Consider the following 23,104-nt stretch of genomic DNA (forward strand, 5'->3'; position numbering starts at 1 on the left):
CTTTCAAATAAAAGTCCTTTGACTCCAAATCCTGTATTCTAATTGATTGGAGACAGGAGAGGAAGGAGCCTGTTAAAAAGTTGTGTTTTATAAGGAAAGATGAAAATCCCAGATTTGGGAACTAGAATTTAGCACCTTACTTAGAGCATTCGACCTTTCTTTAGAGTTGGAAGGAGTATTATAGGTCATTTAATCCAACCCCATCCAATAAATTATGTCTCATTACCAGCCAGCAGGTAACCAATCCTGCTTAAACACTCCCATGTTGTTTAATTTAATTTCTCACTTCCAGTGATACTTAAATCATTTCTCACTCTAATCTTTCCCATGCTTTTATTAACAACCCTTTCTCCTCTCTTTTGCTTCTTCCAAGAAGGCATATACAGTGCCCTTTCCTCTTATTTCATCTTCTAATATTATGGGATACAGAAAGTAGTAGAAGGAATACTGGACAACAAGAGAAGTGCCCTGGGAGGGAGGGAGGAAGGAAAGGAAGAAAGAACGAAGAAATTGTTTGAAGCCGCTGCTCCTGTCACTACTACCACCCTTGGTTACTACCCTTTCCCTCCCCCTGCTCCCCCCCTCCCGCCCCGCCCCTCCTTAGCTTCAGCTTCCTTATTTTTAAAATGGGAACACTAAGAGTACCTACCCCACAGAGCAGTTTATAATAATAATAATAGTAAAAAGTACTTCAATAATGGTAAAGTGTTTTGTATGATTATTATACCATTACCAACCAGTTGCTGCTTTTCATGAGATAATGGAATGGGAAGGTGATAGTGTTGTCCAAGTTGAGGGTGGAGAGGGTGAAAGGAGAAATGCGGAGAGCAGAGGTTTCTTTTTATCCTCTTTACTCACGAATTAGGCTGGGCAACCCAAGTTCTTTTGACCAAATCCACTGAAGTAGCGGAGGAGCGAGGGGGAGAGGGGAACGGGAGAACGACCCCTCCCCCTCCTTTCTTTTTCCCATTGGCTTTTTCTTGTCATCGTTTCGATCGGTACTGGCCCTCCTAGCCGTCCATCAGACCTGCCCAGATCCGCCCCTCCCAGAGTTTATAACGGGGATTCTCATGGCCCAGGGATAAGGCTTTTAACCTGCTACCTCCGTGGGACGGGCAGAGCCCAGCCTAGCCAACTAAGAAGAGCACGCGCTCGCGGTCTGCTGCAGCCCAGGCTTTCCGCCTGCCTCCTTTGCAACCCACCCCTGCTCCCTGTTTCATGACCGTGCTTTTTGAAAGCAGCCTCCAGGAGCACCCGAATCGGGACCTCTCCTGTCCTCTCCCACGAACCTCGAATCTCCACCAGGGGCGAAGCAGGGGGTGGGGAGGCGGTGTGTGCGGAGCCTGCTACCCACCCCACAACCGTCGCTGTCAAAATGCTTCCCGGGCGCTGGAGCCGGCTGGTGACTTCCCAGCTGCTCCTGGTGCTGGTGCATCTCCCGCAGACTTCCAGCCACAGAGCTACCGGACCCCGGGTAAGTGCGTGCCTGAGTAGCCTTCACCCTGTGGTCTGTGCTCTCCCCGAAGCAGACAGGGACGCATAGACAGATCCCTGCCTTTGCTCCTCCATTCCACACTCACTTTTCCATCTAGGAAGAGGCAGCTGTGCTAGTTTCGATGTTGTTTCTCCTTTCCACTTAAAAAAAGAGCTAAGGTCTATTTCCCCCCCACTTTCCAATGCGTGCTCTTGTTGACTTAATTTGAGAAGAGGTTAAAGCAGAGCGGGTTTTCTTCAGCCGCTTCCGCAGCTTCTACGGGACTGCCAGGTTACTGGTATACAACTAGAGGAGAGATGTGTTTTCCCCCACCTCTCTTCTCTAGAAGTATTTTGATCCAAAGGTGCTCAATGTCCCTTCGTGCTTTGTGATTAATGACTAGTTTCACTATCTCCCCAGACGTTTCAGCATCCTTCACTTCCACAATTTACTCTGCCGATTGTCCCAATCCCTGCTGATTCCTGCTATGGAGTCTCTTCTAAAGTATGGGTTTCCTGTTGTCACAACCTGCAACTGCTTCTCCAGTGCTAGGGGCTCTGGAAGGGAACGGTACTCCTCATCGTCCCCACCTTCTCCCTGCCCCCACATAGTTTTGAGTTATCTATCCAGTAGCAAAACAAGATCTTGTGGGGTTTTTTAATGAGCATTTTTAATTAAACCAAAACAGAAAATCTTAGTGCTCATATGTAGGGCATAACTGAAATGTTGGAGGTGGGGGGATTGTCGAATAGCTATACAGTGAGGAAATAGAAGGAAAAAATGTGCAATATGAAGTAGCAGCTCTACATGTTTCTAACACCACTCTGTTTGGAAATTGTATGAGTGTGACCTTTGCTCTGTTTGGAAAAAGGGATAAAATGCAATTCTTATTCGGAGAATAGGATTGTCCCTAGTACACTGCATTGACAACTTGTGAATTTCCTTTATAGATTTCCCTCCTACGATTTTAAGGAAAAAGGAAATAATCCTGTAGTCTTTAACAGTTTATTTTTTTGCAAATCTAGACAATCTTCAGTCCAGAAATGAACTATTCACCCATCTGCATATAGGGATAGCTGTTATCCCAAGTCAACACGAATGTTGGATGAGTTTAAAAAAATGATTTTTATGAAAGCCAACTGAGTTTTCCATCAGTGTGTGCTTCCATAGATAATCTCATGGCGTTCCCCTTATATCTGTTTTAAAATCTCGGAATCTTTTAAACCTCTCACTGCTATATGAGAATCATCTTTACAGCAGTAGCCTAAGTGTGAAAAAAGAAAAAATGGCAAGGTATGGAGAGACTTAATCACTCATCAGACATAGTGATTTCATTTGAAGCCCCTTTATCATTGTGAGATCAATGCTCTAGGCATTCTATGGAAGAAAAGTGCTTGTCTGTGTTGGGTTATATACCTTGCTTTTATGACCAGATGTGTAACAGCAGCAGTTGAAATGTGGCAGATTAGACCCAGTATGTGTCCTAAATCCTTGGCAGCAGGATTTCAAGGTTAGAGCAAGTCAGGGTTCTCTGTGTAAGTGACTTTTATGGATGTAGATGAGGATGCCTTTTAAATGAAGCCACTTGATTTGATATTAAAGCCTCTTAAACTAAGAGGTTGGTTGAACAAGGGTGTTTCCTCCAACTAATTAAGAACAGCAAAGACTGTAGAAATAGACTAGAGCTCTCCCAAATAAAATAAAGATGCCAGCTTCCCTGCCATGATGGTCAAAATTAACTTATCTAAAAATGGTTTGGGGGTGAAATCTTTCTTTACAAAATTCCTACATTTGCAAGTCATCTCCTCTCTATTTATTACTTAGAATAAAAACATCGTTTTTGAGAAATGCAGCTCTTATGTCTTTTATTTTGTACTACAGTTATTTGTGTTTTTGTTATTTTCCCATAATACCATGTTTTATACATAGGAGGTTCTTAATAAATAAAAATGAATTGAGCAATTGATAAATCTCCTCTTGTTTACTCCCCCCCCCAGCTTCTTTAACTCTTCAATTCAATACTAGTGGTACATAAATGATAAATAGAATAGACTTCTGTGCTTTTCACACACACACACAACTCCCACACACACTCACTCACTCACTCACTTTCCTCATCCCTCAAACATGTATGCCTATGGTATTTTTAGGATTGTACTAGGAATAAATCCTCTGTTTGAGTTTAGTTATTTTAAGTTATTTAATAGATTTTTAAACATTGAAATTATACCTATATAAAGGTTTTATATGCCAGACTTGACTTAGATTGTCCTGGAAGTTCAGATTTGAAATCGGAATAAAACAAGATACTTCTAGACCACCTAATTGTTACCAAAAGAAGATCTACTTAGCCTTGGTATGAAAAGAATATAGCACTGGTTCAGGTAGATGCTGCCCCCTTTGTCTCTGTAGAGAAATATAGCTAATCAGCAGAGAGATAGCTCTTGTGACAGTGAGATCTCCACCAAGTCTGAAGAGACTCTGACTCTCTGTGGGCTGGCTTCTTTCAATGTCCTTAAGCAATGAGGAAGCTATAACAATGACTCACACCTTGTCTTTTAAGGGCAAAACTAGCATAGGTAAGATTTATAAAGTTTATAAACTATATTAAATATTATCTCACATAATCTTTACAACCTTGTGAGGTAATGCTACTATTATCTCTAGTAATGAGAAAACTGAGGAAAGGAGAGGATAAGTGATTTGTTCAGGATTATACAGTAGTAAATTTCTGGAATCAAGTACACTTTTCATGATCCAATACACTTTCCACAGGCAGATACTGTACCTCTCACATCTCATACAATGGTGGTCAGGTCCTAAAGGTCTTCTAAAGAGAACCTTTCACTATTAAATGGGTCCATACTGGGAAATACTAACCTTTGAAAAATGAGAAGCTTAACATAGAAAGCACTGGAGAAACAAAAGGAAAAACTAAAACAAAAAGATAGTCACTCTTATCCCCATATAAATTATAAACAAGCAGTGTAAAGATTTCCAGAAGTAGAATATGAAGGAGAACAAAGACCAAAAATCCTAGATTTCATCTCCCCATTCCATGAAAATACTGGGTCCTGGATGATACCAAATCTGTAGTTCACACTGGGTTTTCTCACAAAAAATCTCACAGTTTCACAGTGAATAGTGATAAAGAACAGGAGTATCACTAAGAACATCAGATCCTCAATTGGGATTTTATCCCAATCTAAAATTCTCATCATGTCTCTGAATCTTCTGGAGTAAAATAACTCTCTTGTATATATTTTGTCCCAAGATCTGAGTTGATACTGAAAATTTTCCTAACATCCATTCATTCATTATTCTTTGGCCCATCACCCCAAATCTCTTCCTCTGTGGGAGCTCTATTATATAAAAAAGATCAACTTTTTGCCTATTTGGAGACCTCTGCTAAGGGGTTGTTCCTAATTCCACAAGAGCTTGGTAAATACTCCCTCTCATGTTCATCTAGGGACTCAGGTTTGCCACCAAGTTGGTTAAATGGATCTTCTTTTCATCCTGGTAAATTTGCAATGATCATGATTATACAACTTTGCCTTCCCATATATTGCTAGAAACCAACAGACCTCACAATTCCACTCTTTTGTCCCTGAAACAATTTCCTAGAAGTTATATCCACTATATAACTAGCATAACTAGATAACTATAACTGTAACTATAACTATATCTAAAATCACTAGATTGTCTTTTAAGAGTGTGGGAATGTGGTTGACTCTATCCAGAATCATCTGAGTTTTTGCTATCTGTTCTTTCCCCAAAACTTGATTAAATAGCTTGATACCTAGATGCTTTTAGGGATAGATTTTGTTCCTGTTTGGCCTAGCATATATATCATCACTGTGAAGAGGTGGATATAGATATCCTCAAGAAGGAAAACTTCTTTCAGATTTGTTCCTCAAACTATCCCAGAATGCAGAAAGTTCAGGTAACCAATCCTAAAGAAGAATGGTGAAAGTATACTAGAGTCCTTTCCAGGTGAAATTTAACAACTTCTGAATAGTTTTAGAAAAAAATATATAAGAAAGAAGATCTGTCAAACAAGTTATTTCCTGCATAGAGCCCTCTGAGGGATCTAGGACCTTGTGATCCAGGAAACTGTATTGGTGATAGAATAAGGAAGCAACTGAGATGATGTCTAAAATCAATTTATCCTTATCTGGTAAGCTTTTCAGAAGCCAGTGAACCAGAGAGATTTTCCTCTTTCAGTAACAAATGATAGAATGTCCAAAATTATTTGTTCATTAGCAACTTAGGCTCAGCAGTAATTAAGTCACTGCTTTTAAAAAGTGTCATCATGAATGACCATTGCGGACAATTCTAGAAGCTGTAAGCCTGCTGATTGTTTGGTTTGACCATGCCTAGATATCTGCTAAAAGCTCCATCCTCTTCTTTATGTGAAATAAAACCTTAAAAAACAGACTTCTGGACCTTATACAGATCGTTCCAACTTGTAAACTGTTCTGAACTACAGCACAAGAGGCAGATATATGGGTAACTTTGTAAATGAGACCATTAGCTAGATAGAAAATGTGAGTTAACCAAAACCCAAAGAGCCCAATAAATCACTAGATTTTCTTTTAAAAGTGTGGGAATGTGGTTGACTCTGTCCAGAATCATCTGAGTTTTTGCTATCTGTTCTTTCCCCAAAACTTGATTAAATAGCTTGATACCTAGATGCTTTTAGGGATAGATTTTGTTCCTGTTTGGCCTAGCATATATATCATCACTGTGAAGAGGTGGATATAGATATCCTCAAGAAGGAAAACTTCTTTCAGATTTGTTCCTCAAACTATCCCAGAATGCAGAAAGTTCAGGTAACCAATCCTAAAGAAGAATGGTGAAAGTATACTAGAGTCCTTTCCAGGTGAAATTTAACAATTTCTGAATAGTTTTAGAAAAAAAAAATTAATGAATTTAGTAATTCCATGCCTTTTCACTATCTGTCTGGGCTGTCAGATCTCCTACGTTGATGAGGCCTGAAATGGTTGCCATGATGAGTCTGAAAACTTTGTTCAGCTATTTTTAGTTCATTATGTGCCAGGCATCATTTGACTTTTTCAACAGCAGTATAGGGTGGTTGTAAGGGTAATTGCAACTTCTTTCATCTCCATCACTTTGTTGTTCTGTCATTTTAGTTGTGTCTGACTTTTTGTGACCCCATCTAAGGCTTTCTTGGCAGATACTGGAGTGGTTTGTCATTGCCTTCTCCAGACCATTTTACAGATGAGACAAATAGGGTTAAATTATTTGCTCATAGTATTATAGAAAGTATCTGGGGCTGTATATGAACTCAGGTCTTCCAAGCCCAGTAGTCTCCATTGTGTCATCTAACTGCCTCATACAGGAGAAAATAACTTTCATCACTCTCTCACCCCAGATTTTACATTGTTCGGTCTTATACGGGGTGGTTGAGGCAATTTTAAGTGTTAACATTTAACTCTACACACAGTAACAGTCTTGGAGGTTGCCAAAAGGTTAATATAAGTATCAAGTCCCAAGAATTCATAATACCCATATCTATTATACTTTAAGTCCCAGTTGTGATGGCCATTCTACTGGGATCTTCTCACATTCCTTGGTCTTCTGACCCTTGAAATCTTCCATGAGAAGAATCTGGGATGCCTTTATGATCCCATTAACGTCCTCCTGGTATAATGGTATAATCTGGCTACCAGTGTCTAGGAGGTCTAGTAGGCTCTTCCCTTTCCAGGCTAGTATAGTTTGGGCATATAGGCTCTGTTGCCTTTGAAGTCCTACAGTTAGGATGAACTTAGCTTTAAGGGATCTTTGGCTTTGGCCCTTGTCCTTGAAGCTCCTTGAATCTGGATAGAATTCAGGACTTCAAGTGGGTAATGGCTTGAGGGGATGGTTTAAGCTTAGGTGGGGCAGAAGAGCCTTTACCTATCTAACCTTAGATATCAGAATAAAGTTTCACTAGCACTCAAATAAGTTGGCAATCTATTGATTCCCTTTCAAGTTCATGTTTAATGAACCATACACAAAACTTCCTCTAGGAGAACAATCTTTCCACTTTAGCTGTGAGACATGAATCCTGCGACCATTTCCAGAATTACTATTTGCACTGACAGCCTTATTTGCCCACTACTGCTCTTGATTTTCTACTCACATTTCACCTATTAATATGCATAAGTCCATAGCTAAAGCCTGATGCCATTTGTGGATAGCTCTATCCCAGAAGATGGGATCTAATTGTCTTCTACACATTTGTCATGGGATATATGTGCTCTCTGTTTGTATTAGAGTAGAGCTTGGGGAACACATAGACTTAGTCTACCAAACTCTTTTAGATACTTCACCTCCTCCCTTGTAGATGCACATTAGACAACCAGATAAATGGGAATCTATCTTTATGGAATCAGGTATGTAAAACTCTCTTTTTTGGGTACCTAAAAGAGATAAGTAATAGTTCCTATATGGGGTCTCTAACTGCTTTAATTTGCTTTGCAAAAGTAAGTCTTCACTAAGCTCCTCAAGTCTTTGGAACTCAGCTGTGGAGATTTCCAATTTGGCTCTATTGGACCACAACCTCAACTATAATTGTTTCGGTGGCTTATCAAATTGTGTTTAACTTCTGCAACTTCCTTAGGTCCTTGGTAATAAATGTAATTCCCCACCCCAAATCCAATCCCTGAAGAGTGAGGTATAGATAGGAATAATATATAACAAAGCTTTTGTACCTCCCATGAAGGTTCCCAATTCTCTTCTCTTTGGTTCCTCTTCTACTTTACAGCCTGAATCTCAACAGGATTTAACACCTTTTCCATCAAAACCTCTGAGTTAGAGACCATATGTCCTGCCTGTCACCTGACACCCGCCCCCATCAACATTACCCCTCACTTATACTGTTAATAAATCCAACATCCCTCTGCCTTTGTGTCATGACCCTTAAAAACCAAGAACTCTGTTCTTAGTTGTTTGTTTGTTTGTTTTTTGTGTTGTTGTTTCTTTGTTTTCATTTTCCATGTTAGCAATCCAGCTTTTTTAGAACTTTTTAAGAACACCAAAGTGTGTTCCCTCTGGCATTATCTTTAAACTCTAAGTCAATCTCCATTAGTATAAAACAAATTTATTTCCTTCCTGTAAGTGGGGACTTCTTTTTGTCCAATTGAGAGGATTTTCCATCTCACTAAAATATTTTTTTCCTCCCTTAGGGTTCAGTGTTACTGTATCTGGCTATCTGATCATTCATTCTTTGTATCTGCTAAGTCTTTCCTCAACTTCAGATGTGATTCCTTTTGGAATCCTGACTCAATCATCCAAAACTGAATCAGTCTGGTATCTCAAATTCTAGATTGGAATTAAATTTAGATATGCATGGACAATCTAAGAGTAAACAAAGGAGATGTACTTAGCCATAGAATGGAAAAGATACTTAACAAAGATAGAGGATTGGTTATGATGGACTTATCCCATCTATATTCCTTGTCTGCACAGATAAATATATTTTATCAGCAAGGAGAGATTTCCATAGGAGTAGGTCATCTACCAAGTCTGAGGATGCTCACTTTTCATAGATGGCTCTCAGGCAACAGGAAAACCCCATTAATGGCTCAAGTCTTAGCCCCCTGAGCCAATCAAGTCTGGGGTGGGGGTGGAGGGTACATAGCTGCTTTTTTGAGGCATGGTGGAGGAAGTAGATAATTCTCCTTTTACAAAAAGAATGGAGAAGAAATAAGAAAATATTGAAGTCAAATGAGTCTTAGTTTGTGCTATTATCCTCTCCTTGATATTAAACTTTTCATTTGCAGAGTCTCAGAATTATCAAAGACTGTTCCTGACCTTTCTGGCTTCCTTTAAGTCCCATTTAAAATCCCATCTCCTATAGGAAAAGTTTCCCAATCCCTGTTAATTCCAGTTTTTTTTTTTCTTTTAATTATTTTCTATTTATTATGTATATGTATACATACATATTTATATCTTTGTATATATAGCTTGCTTTAAATATATTTGCATGTTTTCTCTCTCATTATCTTATAAGATCCTTGAGGCAGGGACTGTCTTTTGCCTCCTTTTACATCCCTAGTGCCTGCACCATGCCGGGCAAATAGTTGATGCTTAATAAATATTAATTTATTTAATTAATATTAAGGAACTGGAAACTGAGTGGATCCATCAGTTGGAAAATGGCTAAATAATGATATATGGATATTATGGAATATTATTTTTTTCCATAAGAAATGATGAGCAGGATGATTTCAGAAAGGCCTGGAGAGACTTACATGAACTGATGCTGAGTGAGGTGAATAGAACCAAGAGAACATTGTACACAGTAATAGCAAGATTATGTGATGGATCAACTGTGATGGACTTGGCTCTTTTCAATGATGTAGATTCAAATCCAGCCTATGTATTGACACAACTCCTTTCTTACCCCAACCTTTTCCTGAAATTCATTCTCTCTTCTGCCTATCCCCTACCTCACTCTTAGTGAGATGGTTAAAAAAAAATAGATACTCCAATTTTATTGTTCTATGCAAGTCAAGCAAAGCTCTCTATCCTTTTACATCTCATGCTGTTTTTGAAAAGAAAATTATGGCACCAAGATGATTCAGGCCAATTCCAGTACAGTTATGATAGAGCATCCAGAGAGAGATCTATGGGAAGTGAATGTGGATCACAACATAGTAGTTTCACTTTTTTGTTGTTGTTCACTTGCCTTTTTTCCCTTTCTCATTCTTTTCCTTTTTAATCTGATTTTTATTGTGCACCATGATAAATATGGAAATACATTTAGAAGAATTGCACATGTTTAACCTGTGTTGGATTAGGTGGAGAGAAGGGAGGGGGGAAAACTTAGAGCACAAGTTTTTGCAAAGGTGAATGTTGAAAACTATCTTTGCATGTATTTTGAAAAGAAAAAAAGCTATTATTTAAAAATAAAAATAAATATTAATTGAATTATTTATTGAGATTCATATGCAAAACCGTGGTAAAAATATTAGCTGATTCACCTGGTAATCTTAATGATACCTTAGACTGAATAAATCCTCCTGTGCATCTAGCAGGTGATTAAGTCAAAAGCTTCAGATTAGAAAACTCATGCCAAAAGATTTGCTTTTGAACTGATATTTTCCTTACCTCTTAATGCCCCCCCACTTTTTTTTTTTTTTTTTTTTTTTTTTTTAACCAAAAGACAGCCATGCCCCATTTAGCTAGTACAGGTCCCCTTTCTCTCTACATCACATAGAGGTTTGATTGTTCAGCTATCCAGGTTTCTGGCATTGTTGCTTGGAGCATCAGGCTGGAAGGCCCCCTCCTTCCACATTTGTCACTGAAGAGTTGTTTCAAGAAGGACAAGGGTTGATTTGCTGAAGAGAAATCGATCAGTGCAGCTCCCAAGGCCTGCTAAACAGGGTTAGCATTGTACAATATTTGCTCAGCAGGGATCATGATTCAAAGTGTGGAATAGTGTCTGTCTCTTTCTCTCTCTCAGCGATCTATCTCTCTCTCATTCTTCTCATCTCTCTCTCTCTCTCTCTCTCTCTCTCTCCCCCCCACCTCCAAACTAATTTCTTTTTTTTACCCGATTAGTTGATTGTCCTTTTTTCACATATATTTTCATTTTAATATTAATGTTTTCTTTGAGCTTCTTGTGTTAAAAAATGCCTAGTAGATGTTTCATTTTTTCAGTATTTGAAGTAAGCTTGTGATTTCATTATATTGGGATACTTTTGGTAAGGAAATATCCTCTACAGTGTAGATCAGCATACAGTTTTAATATTATTTGAGTCACTTAGAAATGAAGCCACTTCCCTAGGATCATATTGCCAATGTACACCAGATACTTATTAGGAGCATTAAATCATCAGCCCTAGTCCTTTTCTGGAAGATCAATAGCTTCTCTATGAGGAGCCCCAAATATTCTTTTGGAGTTCCTCAATAAATTTCAATCAAACTTTTGGCTAGATATCTTCATAAAGTAAGCCAGGCAAATCCCAGGCTACTCTAGGAATGCCAGAGCACTATCCTTTGTTTATCTGATTCCACAGTGGAGTGTCCTCTAGACGAGGCTGGAAAATATGTTCCTCATGTCTCTTATATATTGCTCCCCCCTAAGGCTGATAATACATTTGAACTGATTCATTGCCAGTGCCTATGTCCTGTAAAAGATGGTTTTTTAAGGCTTTATAAATATGTATTTATAAGAACTATTAAACAGTGTTTTTTGTTATAACCCAGTTAACTTCCCACTTTAGTTATTCTCATTCATTGCTTTACCTAAATAGTCCAACTCCCAAATTAAAGTTATCCTTGAGATGATGCTGAGAAAAATGGATTTGGTGAGAGAGAACTGAGATTGTCTAGTTCAGTTTTTCACTTTATAGATAAGGAAGCTGAGGCACAGGGAGATTTTTTAAAATTGTAAAGCCTTTTATTTTCAAAACATATGCATAGATAGGCTTCAACATTAACTCTTGCAAAACCTTGTGTTTTAAATGTTTTTTTTTCCCTTCTTTCCCCCCACCTTTCCCCTAGACTGAAAATAATCCAATATATGTTAAACATGCACAATTCTTCTATACATATTTCCACATTTATCATGCTACACAAGAAAAGCAGATCAAAAAGGGAAAAAATGAGAAAGAAAAAAAAAAGCAAGCAAACAACAACTAAAAAAGTAAAAATACTATGTTGTGACTCAATTCCCATGGTCCTCTCTCTGGGTGCAGATGGCTCTCTCCATTGCAAGACCACTGAAACAGACCACCTTGCTGTTGAAAAGAGTCTCATCTATCAGAATTGATCATCATACAATCTTGTTGTTGCTATGCTCAATGCTCTCTTGTTTCTACTCATTTCACTTAGCATCAGCTCATATAAGTCTCTCTAGATCTTTCTGAAATCATCTTGCTGATCAGTAGCATTCATATACCATAACTTATTTAACCATTCTCCAACTAATGGATATCCACTTAGTTTCCAGTCCCTTGCCACTACAAAAAGGGCTGCTATAAACATTTTTTTGCACACGTGGGTCCCTTTCCTTTTTTAAAGATCTCTTAGAGTTATAGACCTAATAGAAACACTGCTGGGTCAAAGGGTATGCAATTTTGAACATATTCATTCTATAATGTACACTAGTTGTTCTTCAGTCACAAATTCCTTCCTTCTTCACAGATCTGAAAGTAGACTATCCTTTCTTCTTCTAATTGCTTATAGTATCACTCTTTATGTCTAAATCATGAACTCATTTTGACCTTATCTTAGTATAGGGTATTAGATGTGGGTCAATACCTGATTTCTGCCATATTAATTTCCAATTTTTCCAGAAATTTTTTGTCAAAAAATGAGTTCTTATCCCAGAATCTGGGGTCATTGGATTTATCATCTCTAGTTTACTATAGTTATTGACTATTGTGTCTTATAAACCTAATTTATTGCACTGATCAACAACTCTATTTCTTAGCCAGTACCAAATGGTTTTGATGACCACTACTTTATAATATAGTTTTAGGTCTGTACAGCTAGCTTGCCCCAGATTATATAAGTAGAAAGCTGGGAATTGAGCCCAAGTTAGAGGATCTAATATAGAGAATTCTAATCTAGTGATTACAAAAGAACAATATTGCAAGGGAAGTTCAGAGACTACCTAGCCTGTTTCTACATAGAAATTCTCTTTACAACTTTCTAAAAAATGATCATACCCCTTTTTTCTCAAAGACATAATTGCAGTGGCTTTTCCTGCAGTGTCTTTTACTTTAAATAGCTGTAGTTGTTAGGACACTTTTTTTCATTATCTCAAGCCGTTTTCCAGTTATATCTAACTCTTCGTGAACAGGATTTTCTTGGCAAAGATACTGTAGTAGTTTGCCATTTTCTTCTCCAACTCATTTTACATATAAGGAAACTGAGGCAAAGAGAATTAAATGATTTGTCCAGAGTCACAGTAAGTATCTGAGGCTATATTTGAACTTGGAAAGATGAGTTTTTCTGACTCCAGGCCCATCCTCTGTGCACTATGGCACCATTTACCTGCATTTACTTCATACCAAATATTCTTATTTCTTTTAATTGATTCTTCTATGGCATGGTCTTCAGTGCCCTTACTATCCCAATCAATCTCAGGCAACTCTCTAACTTCTTAATGTCTTTCCTAAAAATGTAATAGCCAGAACTGAAACCATGTTTCATTTATGGGGCTTACCAGGTCAGAATAGAGCAGAAATGTTACTTTCTCAACGCACTCTCAATTTTTTTGTCTACTGTGTAGCATTGTTGACTTAGTGAGCTTTAAAGTCCTCTAAAAATTCTCATCTAACATTGCTCTCCCATTTTCTATTGGAGAAATTGATATTTTTAAATGTGAGTTTATTGCTATTAAATTCTATCTTATATTTATTTTAACTTTATAGCATGACTTTTGGAGTCTCAGCTAGTGTCCTGTGTTAACTATCTTTCTAAACTTTGTGTCATCTATAATTTGATAAATGCCATCATATGCAGTATACTTTTGTTCAAGTCATTGACAAGAACGTAACTTTCTACCTCAGGGATAAAGACAGGTCCCCAGGGTGTCCTAGTAAAAACCTCCTTCTAAATTAATATTGGATTGTTGATCATTCAAGTAGTTTTGCATCTACCTAAGGCTACTGCTCTACTAGCTTTCATCTCCCCTTATTGCTGTGTTTTTTCTCTTTCTCAATCTTTTCTCACCCGAGGCAATGTGATGTAATAGAGTACTAGGCTTGGAATTTGCAAGATCTGGTTTGAATCTCACCCCTGATACTTATTACCTGTGTAATCACAAGCAACTTGTTTAATTTTTCTGAGTTTCACTAAGGGTGGTTGTGAGAATCAAAAGAGATAATATACATAAAATTTTATGAACATTAAAGTTCCATAAATGATAGATTTAATTTTAAAAATTTTTATTGATTTGATTTCAGTCAATTAGCTAGAAGTTATTAAATATACCACTGTGCCAAGTGCTAATGATGTAAATACAAGTAAAATAAAATCAGTACTTTCTTTCAAGGACATTCTAATGGGAGATGATGATTCATAAAGAGGAGCAAAATTGGGGGTAGGGAGAAATACAATCATGGGTAGAATTGGTGATAAAAGTCTAGAAAGTTAGAAGCACAGCCAAGTGGGGAATGCAGGATGACCACCCTGAGTCTCTCCCCAAAATGGAGGAACAAGGAAGAATGCTTCAATCATAAAAGGGAATTATAGGAGCTAAGGGATGGTGATGAAATCTGGAGAATCATAAGCAGAGCTGAGAGGAATGAAAGATGGTCCTCAAAGCATCTCACAAACACTCTTTCCCCTACTCTTTCCATACAATGTACTTCCAGTTGAATCATTCAGGATTATGTTGTTTGATTCCCATTTAAATCTTTTATATAGTTACATAGTTTATAAGATATATATTTTTGTAAGCCTACTATTTTCTTCTTGCATTTCTTCCTACAAGTCTTCCCATATTTAAATTATTTAAATTTGCCATTCCTTATGGTATAATCATATTTTATTTCATCCACACATCACAATTTATTCAATCATTCCCAAATTTTGTGGCCTGCAATTTTCCAATTTATTGATCTTATGAATTGTGCTACTATTAATATTTTCATCAAAATCAGTCTTTCTAGTTGTTGTCAAATATCTCTTTTGTAATAGTATAAACCTGTTAGCAGTTAAGGTTTGCCAAGAGAACAATTCTATACTTATATTTCCAAATCATTTTCCAAAATGGTTGGATCAAATCACAACTCTGCCATCAGAGAATTAATGTTAGTGATTTCCTTCATCCCTACCATTAAATTTTTATCTTTAATAGGTGTGAGATGATCTTAGTTGCTTTTAGATATCTTTTTTGAGTAGTAGTGAACTTGAACACCTTTTTTAGATGGTTATTGATAGTATGTGCTTCTTACTTTGAGAATTATTTTGTTCATAGTTTTTCTATAGGGAAATTTCTTTTGTCTTAATTTATGTTAATTCCCTATAGATTTTGGATGCAAGGCTTCATCAGAGAGTTTATGTAAAATCAATGGATTTAGGGCTGGAAAAGACTTCAATCAAAACCAGCCTTCTCATTTTATAGATATAACTGAAATCTAAGAGTTCAAGTCAAATACGTAATAGCTATCAGAGGCAGGATTAGAAGGGTCACTAGGTGGCATAGTGGATAGAGTGTTGAACCTGGAGACAGGAAGACTCATCTTCCCTAACATTAAATTTGGCCTCAGACACTTATTAGCTGTGTAACCCTGTTACTTAACTCTGTTTGCCTCAGTTTCCTCATCTGTAAAATGAGTTGGAGAAGGAACTACTCCAGTATTTTTGCCAGGAAAACAAAATTGGGTCACAGAGTCAGACATGATTTAAAATAGTTAAACAACAACCTCTTATTACAGAGCCAACTTTTTCTTAATCCATATTCTTTCTTTTCATTCCAATTTATTTCTTCAAATCCCTTTTTTTTTAAATCTTATTTAAGTAGTCAATCTTAACCATTATGTTTCTCTTTCCATGACTATAGAAGAGCACTTTTTTTGTGGCAGGACTTTTTAATAATACTATCTTTTATATTTATGGCATTGATCTGTTTTGAATTTATCATGGTATATGATGTAAGATGTGGAATTCAGATTATTGTTCAGCAAGTTTTCATAATAATTCTTGCAAAATAGAGTTTTCTCTTTACTACTTTATATTCTTACATTTATCAAAAATTAGAGCACTGAATACATTTCTTTCTAAGTCTTAATCAAATATTCAACAACTTTTGAATTTTTTTATTCAGTGTATGTAGTGTCAACATATACATTGTGATATAATTTGAAATCTGATTACATAACTCCTTCATTTCTGTTTTTTCATAATTTCCCTAGATATTTTTTAATTTTTTCCCATTCTATAATTATTAAACTCTGGTGGCTCTCTATAAACCTCTAATGTAAAATTCACTGACTTTAAAAACCCTTTTTGATGGGACTTTTTTCTAACTTTTCATTCTTCTAATACCTTCTTCTTCTCTCCAATGTCATCCCGTATCCCCTCTCCCTCAATTACTCTTTGATCCAGTGATACTGGCTTCTTTGCCTTTTCTTGAATAAGATACCTCAGGCATTTTCATTGACTGTCCTTGATGTTTGGAGTTCTCTCCTCTTCATCTCAGCCTCTTGGCTTCCTGGCTTCCTTCATGTCTCAACTAAATTTCCAGTTTCTGTGAGGTTTTCCTAGTTCTCCTTCATCTTAGGACCTTCCTACTGAGATTACCTCCCCCCAATTAATTTTTTATATATCTTGTTTGTGCATAGTAGCTTGCATGTGAGCTCCTGCAGAATAGGAATTGGGATTTTATGTCATTTTGTTTTTGCCTTAGCACAATGCCTGATATATATTAGGTGCTTAAATACTTGTTAACTGGCTGACTATTTTATTTTGTCTAATACTGGAAAATATTCCATTAGTTTGGCATTAAATCTATAGATTTGTTTGTTAGTATAATGAATTGATCATTTTTATGTAGTTTGGTTGTGAACATTGACTATCTACTTAATCATCTTTTATTTATATTGAAATTGATTTTTATAGGTATATTTATAAAAAAAATTACTAGGTTAATTCCAGGATATTGAATACAAAATTTACATTTTGTCACTTTAAGTTCTTTTATTTTTCTCTTTTGTTTTTTATTACTAACATACAAAGATGCTGATTTATGCATTTGTTTTTCTCTCCTGCTAATTTGCCCAAACTGTTGATTAACTTGATTAATTTTTAAGTTGATTCTACCAGATTTTCTAAGTTGTTCATCTACTATATTTGGTTTTCCTTTTCCCTACTTCCATTTGGAGGTTTCCATGGAAGAAGCAAACTAGCTAAGGATGCCAATAGCAACAGGTCCTTCTTGGGCATGTTTTACTTGTACCAGGAAAGGTGCTTAATAAGACATCTGGAGGGAGGGTATAAAGAGAAGAGGAAGTCGTTGTGGGTTGGAGGTTAAGGATATATCTGGATCATAGTCACTAAAAAGACAAGGATTCCACTTGGTAATACATCCATGATTTAGGCAGCAGGGGTCCTTGGTGAGATGATCTGCAAATTATAGTAAGAAGAAGAGGGCCATGAATGACTCAGTGAAAAGTGACCCTTTTGACTTGGCATGTGGGCTATACTTCCTCCAATTCTGTTCAGGCATGTCTGTGTTCTTTCCCATAATATAATTAATATATAAAAAGGCTAGATGTTGTATATAAAAGAGTGGAGTATCAGTCAGGTGGAGATGGTTTCCCATATCTGGTGTCATGCAGGGATGAGTCAATTAGTAGTCATGGAAGTTTCAAAAATTAGAATAGTAGACTAAAGATAGCCTATTGCAAATGTAGGCAGCAGGTGGCACTATCGAGCAAGTTAGACATGAGCTGCCAGTGGGCTAGGTAGGTGAGTTTATGGAAACATGACTTTCTTTCCACTCCTCCTTCATCTATAGAATGGCTTCCCTCTGACCCCCAAACTTGACTTTCAAAGAATGACTGGTAGTGGTTTGAAGATGAGGGTATTATCACTCATAAATTTTTTTTTATTCCTGATTTGTTTCTAGGAGTAATTGAATTTTGATTTAATTTATCAGATTTATATATTCCACTACCAAGCTCATCTTTTGTCTTAACATTTCTAAACTCTTTGATTACTCCCAATAATCATATTTTTCATCTCTAACAAAAGGAATCTTTTCTACCCTCTTTCTGTTGATAAGAAAATGTAAACCACCATTTCTACTGACCAATATAGTTTTATAGTAGGCAAATAAGGCCTGATTTTTGAAGATAAGGGATAAGAAAATCAGTTTGCCAACTTGGTTAAATGGAAGGAGCAGGAAGAGGGAGGGGTTATAGCTTTGCTAATGGGTAGAAGAGTTCTCAGACCTATCCAATTCTTTGGGACAACTCTTAATGCATATGGATTTTTGACTCTGTGGCCTCCACTTATCTCATGTTATCTATGTCCACTTTAAGCTCTATAATAACTTCTTCCTGCTTTCCTGTCTCTTCTTCTCATAATTTGTCTTCAAAAGGAAGGATGGAGTAAGCATGGAAGTCAAGCTTAGTACTTCCAGAAATTTCTGGCCAAAGGCTGATTACACAAGAAAAGTTAGGTTAGAACAAGAGATTTTTCTAGACTTTCCCAAGAACAAACCCTCATATTGTTGACAAATAGAGAGTTTTGCCTCCTTTTTAAATAATTGTACTTATATAGTGCTGTAAAGTTTGTAAGCATTTTATATGCCCTATCTCATTTTGTCTCACAATCATCCTCTTAGATAGAAACAAGTGATAAAACACTTATATTTCAGATAGATAAATTGAAGCTCAAAGGTTAAATAACTTATTCATGGTCTTATAGTTAGAATGTATAATAGAGAAGATTTGAACACAAGTCTTCTAGCTTAAGTATCATTTCCTTTAAGAGGCCTTTCTTCTGAGAATGCAACCTCACAGAGTATCTACAACTTGGGGGTAGTAGTATTACTGAGGATCTAATTATCAAGGCCAACTCTGAAGTGATGCTGCCAAGAGAATAGGTAAAGAATAAAAGCCTCCTAAAAGAGACAGACAACATGAAAAAGAAGAAGGAAATGAGTTCAGAAAGGACATGAGAAATTCTTTATTCTAATCCAACTCATCTTATAGATGAGGAATCTAAGATTGGGAGATGTTAAATGTACAATCATACAGCTAGTCAGGGAGAACTCTGGGTGTGGAACCATGGGCTTTTTTGAATATTTATTTGGTTTTCTTCTGTCCAATGTTAACCTCTAAAAACTCTATTGGAATAGCAGGGAATATGGCAAAAATTCAGAAGAGGGGAGAAAATGGTTTACGCTTTAGTGGAAGATTATGTTTCTGAGTTGTTTTTGGCTAATACTGTGACAGAAATTGGAACTTATGGCTAAAATTCTGAAGCAACTACTTTGCCCACTCTGAGTATGGCTTTGTTATTCTTTCTTCCTCAAACTCTTCTCACTCTGCAAAATGAATGGAACACCTGGTTTGGCAAAACGTAAAGACTTTGGCTATGAAATGGTGCTGCTTTTTCTACCTCTTGACTGTTTAAAGAAAAAAATCAGGAATAAAGTAAAGGCTAATCTAGTTCTTAGTGTAGACATTGAAAAGATATTCATGCATGATAACTAAATTAAATTGCTAAATTAAAATGCTAATAAATCATTAAGGTCCCATTGTTTAGATATGGGGAGTCAGAGTAGCGAGGAGAGAATGATAAATTATCATCTCTGAAGACCAGTACCATAAAGAAGGACTTTTCCCCTCACTTTCATTTGAAATAAAGGCTCCTCATTTTACTTTTAGTCTTGACAATGATGTTTATTTTTCCTTGAAGATTATATGTTTTCAAGTGAGTTAAACAGACATCTATTAAGTACCCACTCTGCAGAACATTGTGTCCCTCCAGGTGAGGAGATATAAAATCTAATTAAAGCATTCTTTCAACTTTCACTGTAAGGAAATCTGACACTAAGGTAAATAATTACAGAGCCACAGAATAAGTTTATATGACAGGTTTCAAAGTGTTGTGAGGTCCAAGAAGGATAGAAGGAGATGTGAACCAATCAACAAACATTTATTAAGCATTTACTATGTGGGTGCGTACTGTGCTAAGTGCTGAAGATACAAGGAGGCAAAAGATAGTCTCATGGCAAACCCTTCAGTATCTTTGCCAAGAAAACCTCAAATGGGGTCACAGAATCAGGCATGACAAACAACAGATGTGACACCAACAAAAATCTTTATCAAAAAAAGTCCATCATGGAAAGTATTGGCATGTAATGTCCATGGAATCACAAATGATTGAACAACATTGAAGATGAATGCATTGCAGGGGTATATGAATTATGGTATTATGAGTACTGATCAACAGAGTACCTTGAAGGTAGGTTAGCTGATCTTCTCCCTGCTTTCCCCCCAAGATCCAACCTGGGAATTATAGAAGGTAGGGTAGCCTTTTAAAGAAGGCACTAGATTTATGTTAAAATAACATGTACCCCAGGAGACATTTAAAAACAATATATCATTGCTATTGAGTGGGTGAACAAAAGACACGAGCCCTACTTTGTGAAAACTATAGAATTGTATTTCCATATAGGAACAAAAATATAGAGAAATGTCATGTCAGTTAACTGAATTAGTTGTACATAAGATATTGAGCCACTGAACTAATAAACTGGTAAAAAAAAAAATCATCCTAAAACAAGAAGTGGATAAAAAGTAATTGTAAGCATTGAGTGTGTATGCTTAATGAGTTAATGGATATTAACTTTTTCTCTTTAAAGGAGTTTCTGCCATTTTGAACATGGAATTATATGATGAGGGAGGGCAAAAGAATGGAGGAGAAAGTGGGAGAACCAAGAAGTTTTTAACTTCCTCATCTCCAGCCAATTGGAGCCTCAAGGGAAAGACCTTGTGATTCAGGATAAGAAAAAAAAGTCTCATTCCAGTATTTATAAACATGGGTCCACCCATTTAGTGCCCCGGATCTCCATTCAAATTCAGGGTGAAAAAGCTTCAAAGCAATTTCATTTGGGAGATCCTGGTCTGATCAGTTCAAACTGTCCCCCCCCCAACCCACCCCCCCCCAAGGTCTGCTCATATAATAGATTTCTGTTTATTAATTTCTTTGTAGATAGTCAAAAGTAGCATGCTGTACCTCTTTGGTATAGCTACAAGGACCCTACCCGATGAGAAGACATTCTCTTCTCAGTGCAAGCCTCCATTTCCCTAATAGGACTTTGCCACTAAAGAAGTCAGTTTTTCTAGCAAAGCTGACTTCTCATCCAACAATAAACTTCCATTTTTGCTACCTAAAACTCTTTGGGTTCGTGAATTCTTTCATGAAGGACCTGTGCCTCCGACCAAAAAGAGATTTCCACAACTCTCTAATTGCTACTAGAACCCCATCAATATATTTAGAAGAAGAAAAAAATATAACATTTTTATGTAGTAGTAATTTTTCTTTCCTTCCTTCCCTCTCTTCCCCTTCTCTCACCCTTCTCCTATCTTTTCTTTCCCTCTCCCTCCCTCTCTCTCTCCTCTCTCTGTCTTTCTGTCTCTCTCTTCTCTCCTTCCCTTTCTCTCTCTTCCTTTATCCCTCTTTCTCTTCTGGTAAAATAAACCCTAGCCAATATGCTGCTAGTGAGGGAGGATTAGATGAAATTGAGTTGGCCTTTTCTCCTGGCTTTAAGCTTAAGTACCATTGCAGCCAAAACCTTACAAATTTTTAAAGAATCTATTTCTCCATTGAATTCTATTCAACAAACACTTATTCAGCACCTATTGTGTGCAAACCCCTGTGTTTGCAAGATATTTTAAAAAAAGAATCCTATGAATGTTAATCCTTACCTTTTTCCATTCCCATTCCACACCTCACCCTTGAACAAGGTCCTTCACGTCACCTGGACTTTTGCAATTATGCTAAATTATGTGTATTAGTAATATGCTTAAAAAACACACACATACAAGGAACTTTTTCTCTAACTTCTTTGTATCCCCAAAACCTACTATGACCTACTACACATCCTCCCTTCATACACACACACACACACACACACACACACACACACACACGGACACCCTATAAAAGCCCACATTCAGTGTTCTGTAAATGTCTACTGATATTAACTGGTATAGCAGCATTAAAACTGATTATTCAGAAAAGAGTGTGTGTTTATTTTGAAAAGTTTTCATGGTATTTCTGAATTTGGAATTTATGTTGGTTTCTATTTCATTAAGAATATCAGTCTAACTAATACATTGTTGGTGGAATTGTGAACAGATCCAGCCATTTGGCTGGGAGCAATTCGGAACTATGCTCAAAAAGTTATCAAACTGTGCATACCCTTTGACTCAGCAGTGTTTCTATTGGGTCAATATCCTGAAGAGATTTTAAAGGAAGGATCTTTGTGACAGCCTTTTTTGTAGTGGCAAAAAACTGGAAACTGAATGGATGTCTGTCAGTTGGAGAGTGGCTAAATAAGTTATGGTATATGAAACTTATAGAATATTATTGTTCTATAAAAATGATCAGGAGGATGATTTTAGAGAGATCTGGAGAGACTTACATGAACTGATGCTAAGTGAAATGAGAAGAACCAGGAGATCATTGTATATGCCAACATCAATATTATATAACGATCAATTCTGATGAACATGGCTCTTTCCAACAATGAGATGATTGATGCCAGTTCCAATGATCTTGTGATGAAGAGAGACATGTGCCACCAGAGAGAGGATTGTGGGAACTGAGTGTGGATCACAACATAGAGTTCTCATTTTTTTTTTTTTTTGGTTGCTGTTTGGTTGCATTTTGCTTTCTTTCTCATTTACTTTATTTTTTTATTTTTTGATCTGATTTCTCTTATGCAGCAAGAGAATTGTAAAAATTTGTTTATACATAATGGATTTAACATATCATGTTTAACATATATTGCCATCTAAGAGAGGCGGTGGGGAGGAAAAAGGAGAAAATCTGATATACAAGGCTATTCAATGTCAGATTATCCGTGTATATGTTTTTAAAAACAAAAAGCTTTATTAAAACAGACAAAAAAAAACAAAGTAGAGA

At 36.7% G+C, this 23,104-nt stretch overlaps 1 protein-coding gene across 3 annotated transcripts in view; it reads left to right on the top strand.

Annotated features, from left to right (window-relative positions):
• The first annotated feature begins 1,112 nt into the window (after positions 1 to 1,112).
• SMOC1 (SPARC related modular calcium binding 1) overlaps positions 1,113 to 23,104 on the top strand; it is a 181,062-nt gene continuing 159,070 nt past the window's right edge. For 2 of the 3 annotated variants that reach the window (XM_074290149.1, XM_074290150.1), the window contains exon 1: positions 1,118 to 1,474. In XM_074290149.1, coding sequence (XP_074146250.1) covers positions 1,376 to 1,474 — 99 coding nt within the window. In that variant the 5' untranslated portion in view covers positions 1,118 to 1,375. Of the gene's footprint in view, positions 1,475 to 23,104 lie in introns of all 3 variants that reach the window. The other variant, XM_074290151.1, reaches the window with a different exon arrangement.

This window comes from Sminthopsis crassicaudata, chromosome 2 (genome assembly GCF_048593235.1).
Source record: "Sminthopsis crassicaudata isolate SCR6 chromosome 2, ASM4859323v1, whole genome shotgun sequence".
Lineage (NCBI taxonomy): Eukaryota > Metazoa > Chordata > Mammalia > Dasyuromorphia > Dasyuridae > Sminthopsis > Sminthopsis crassicaudata.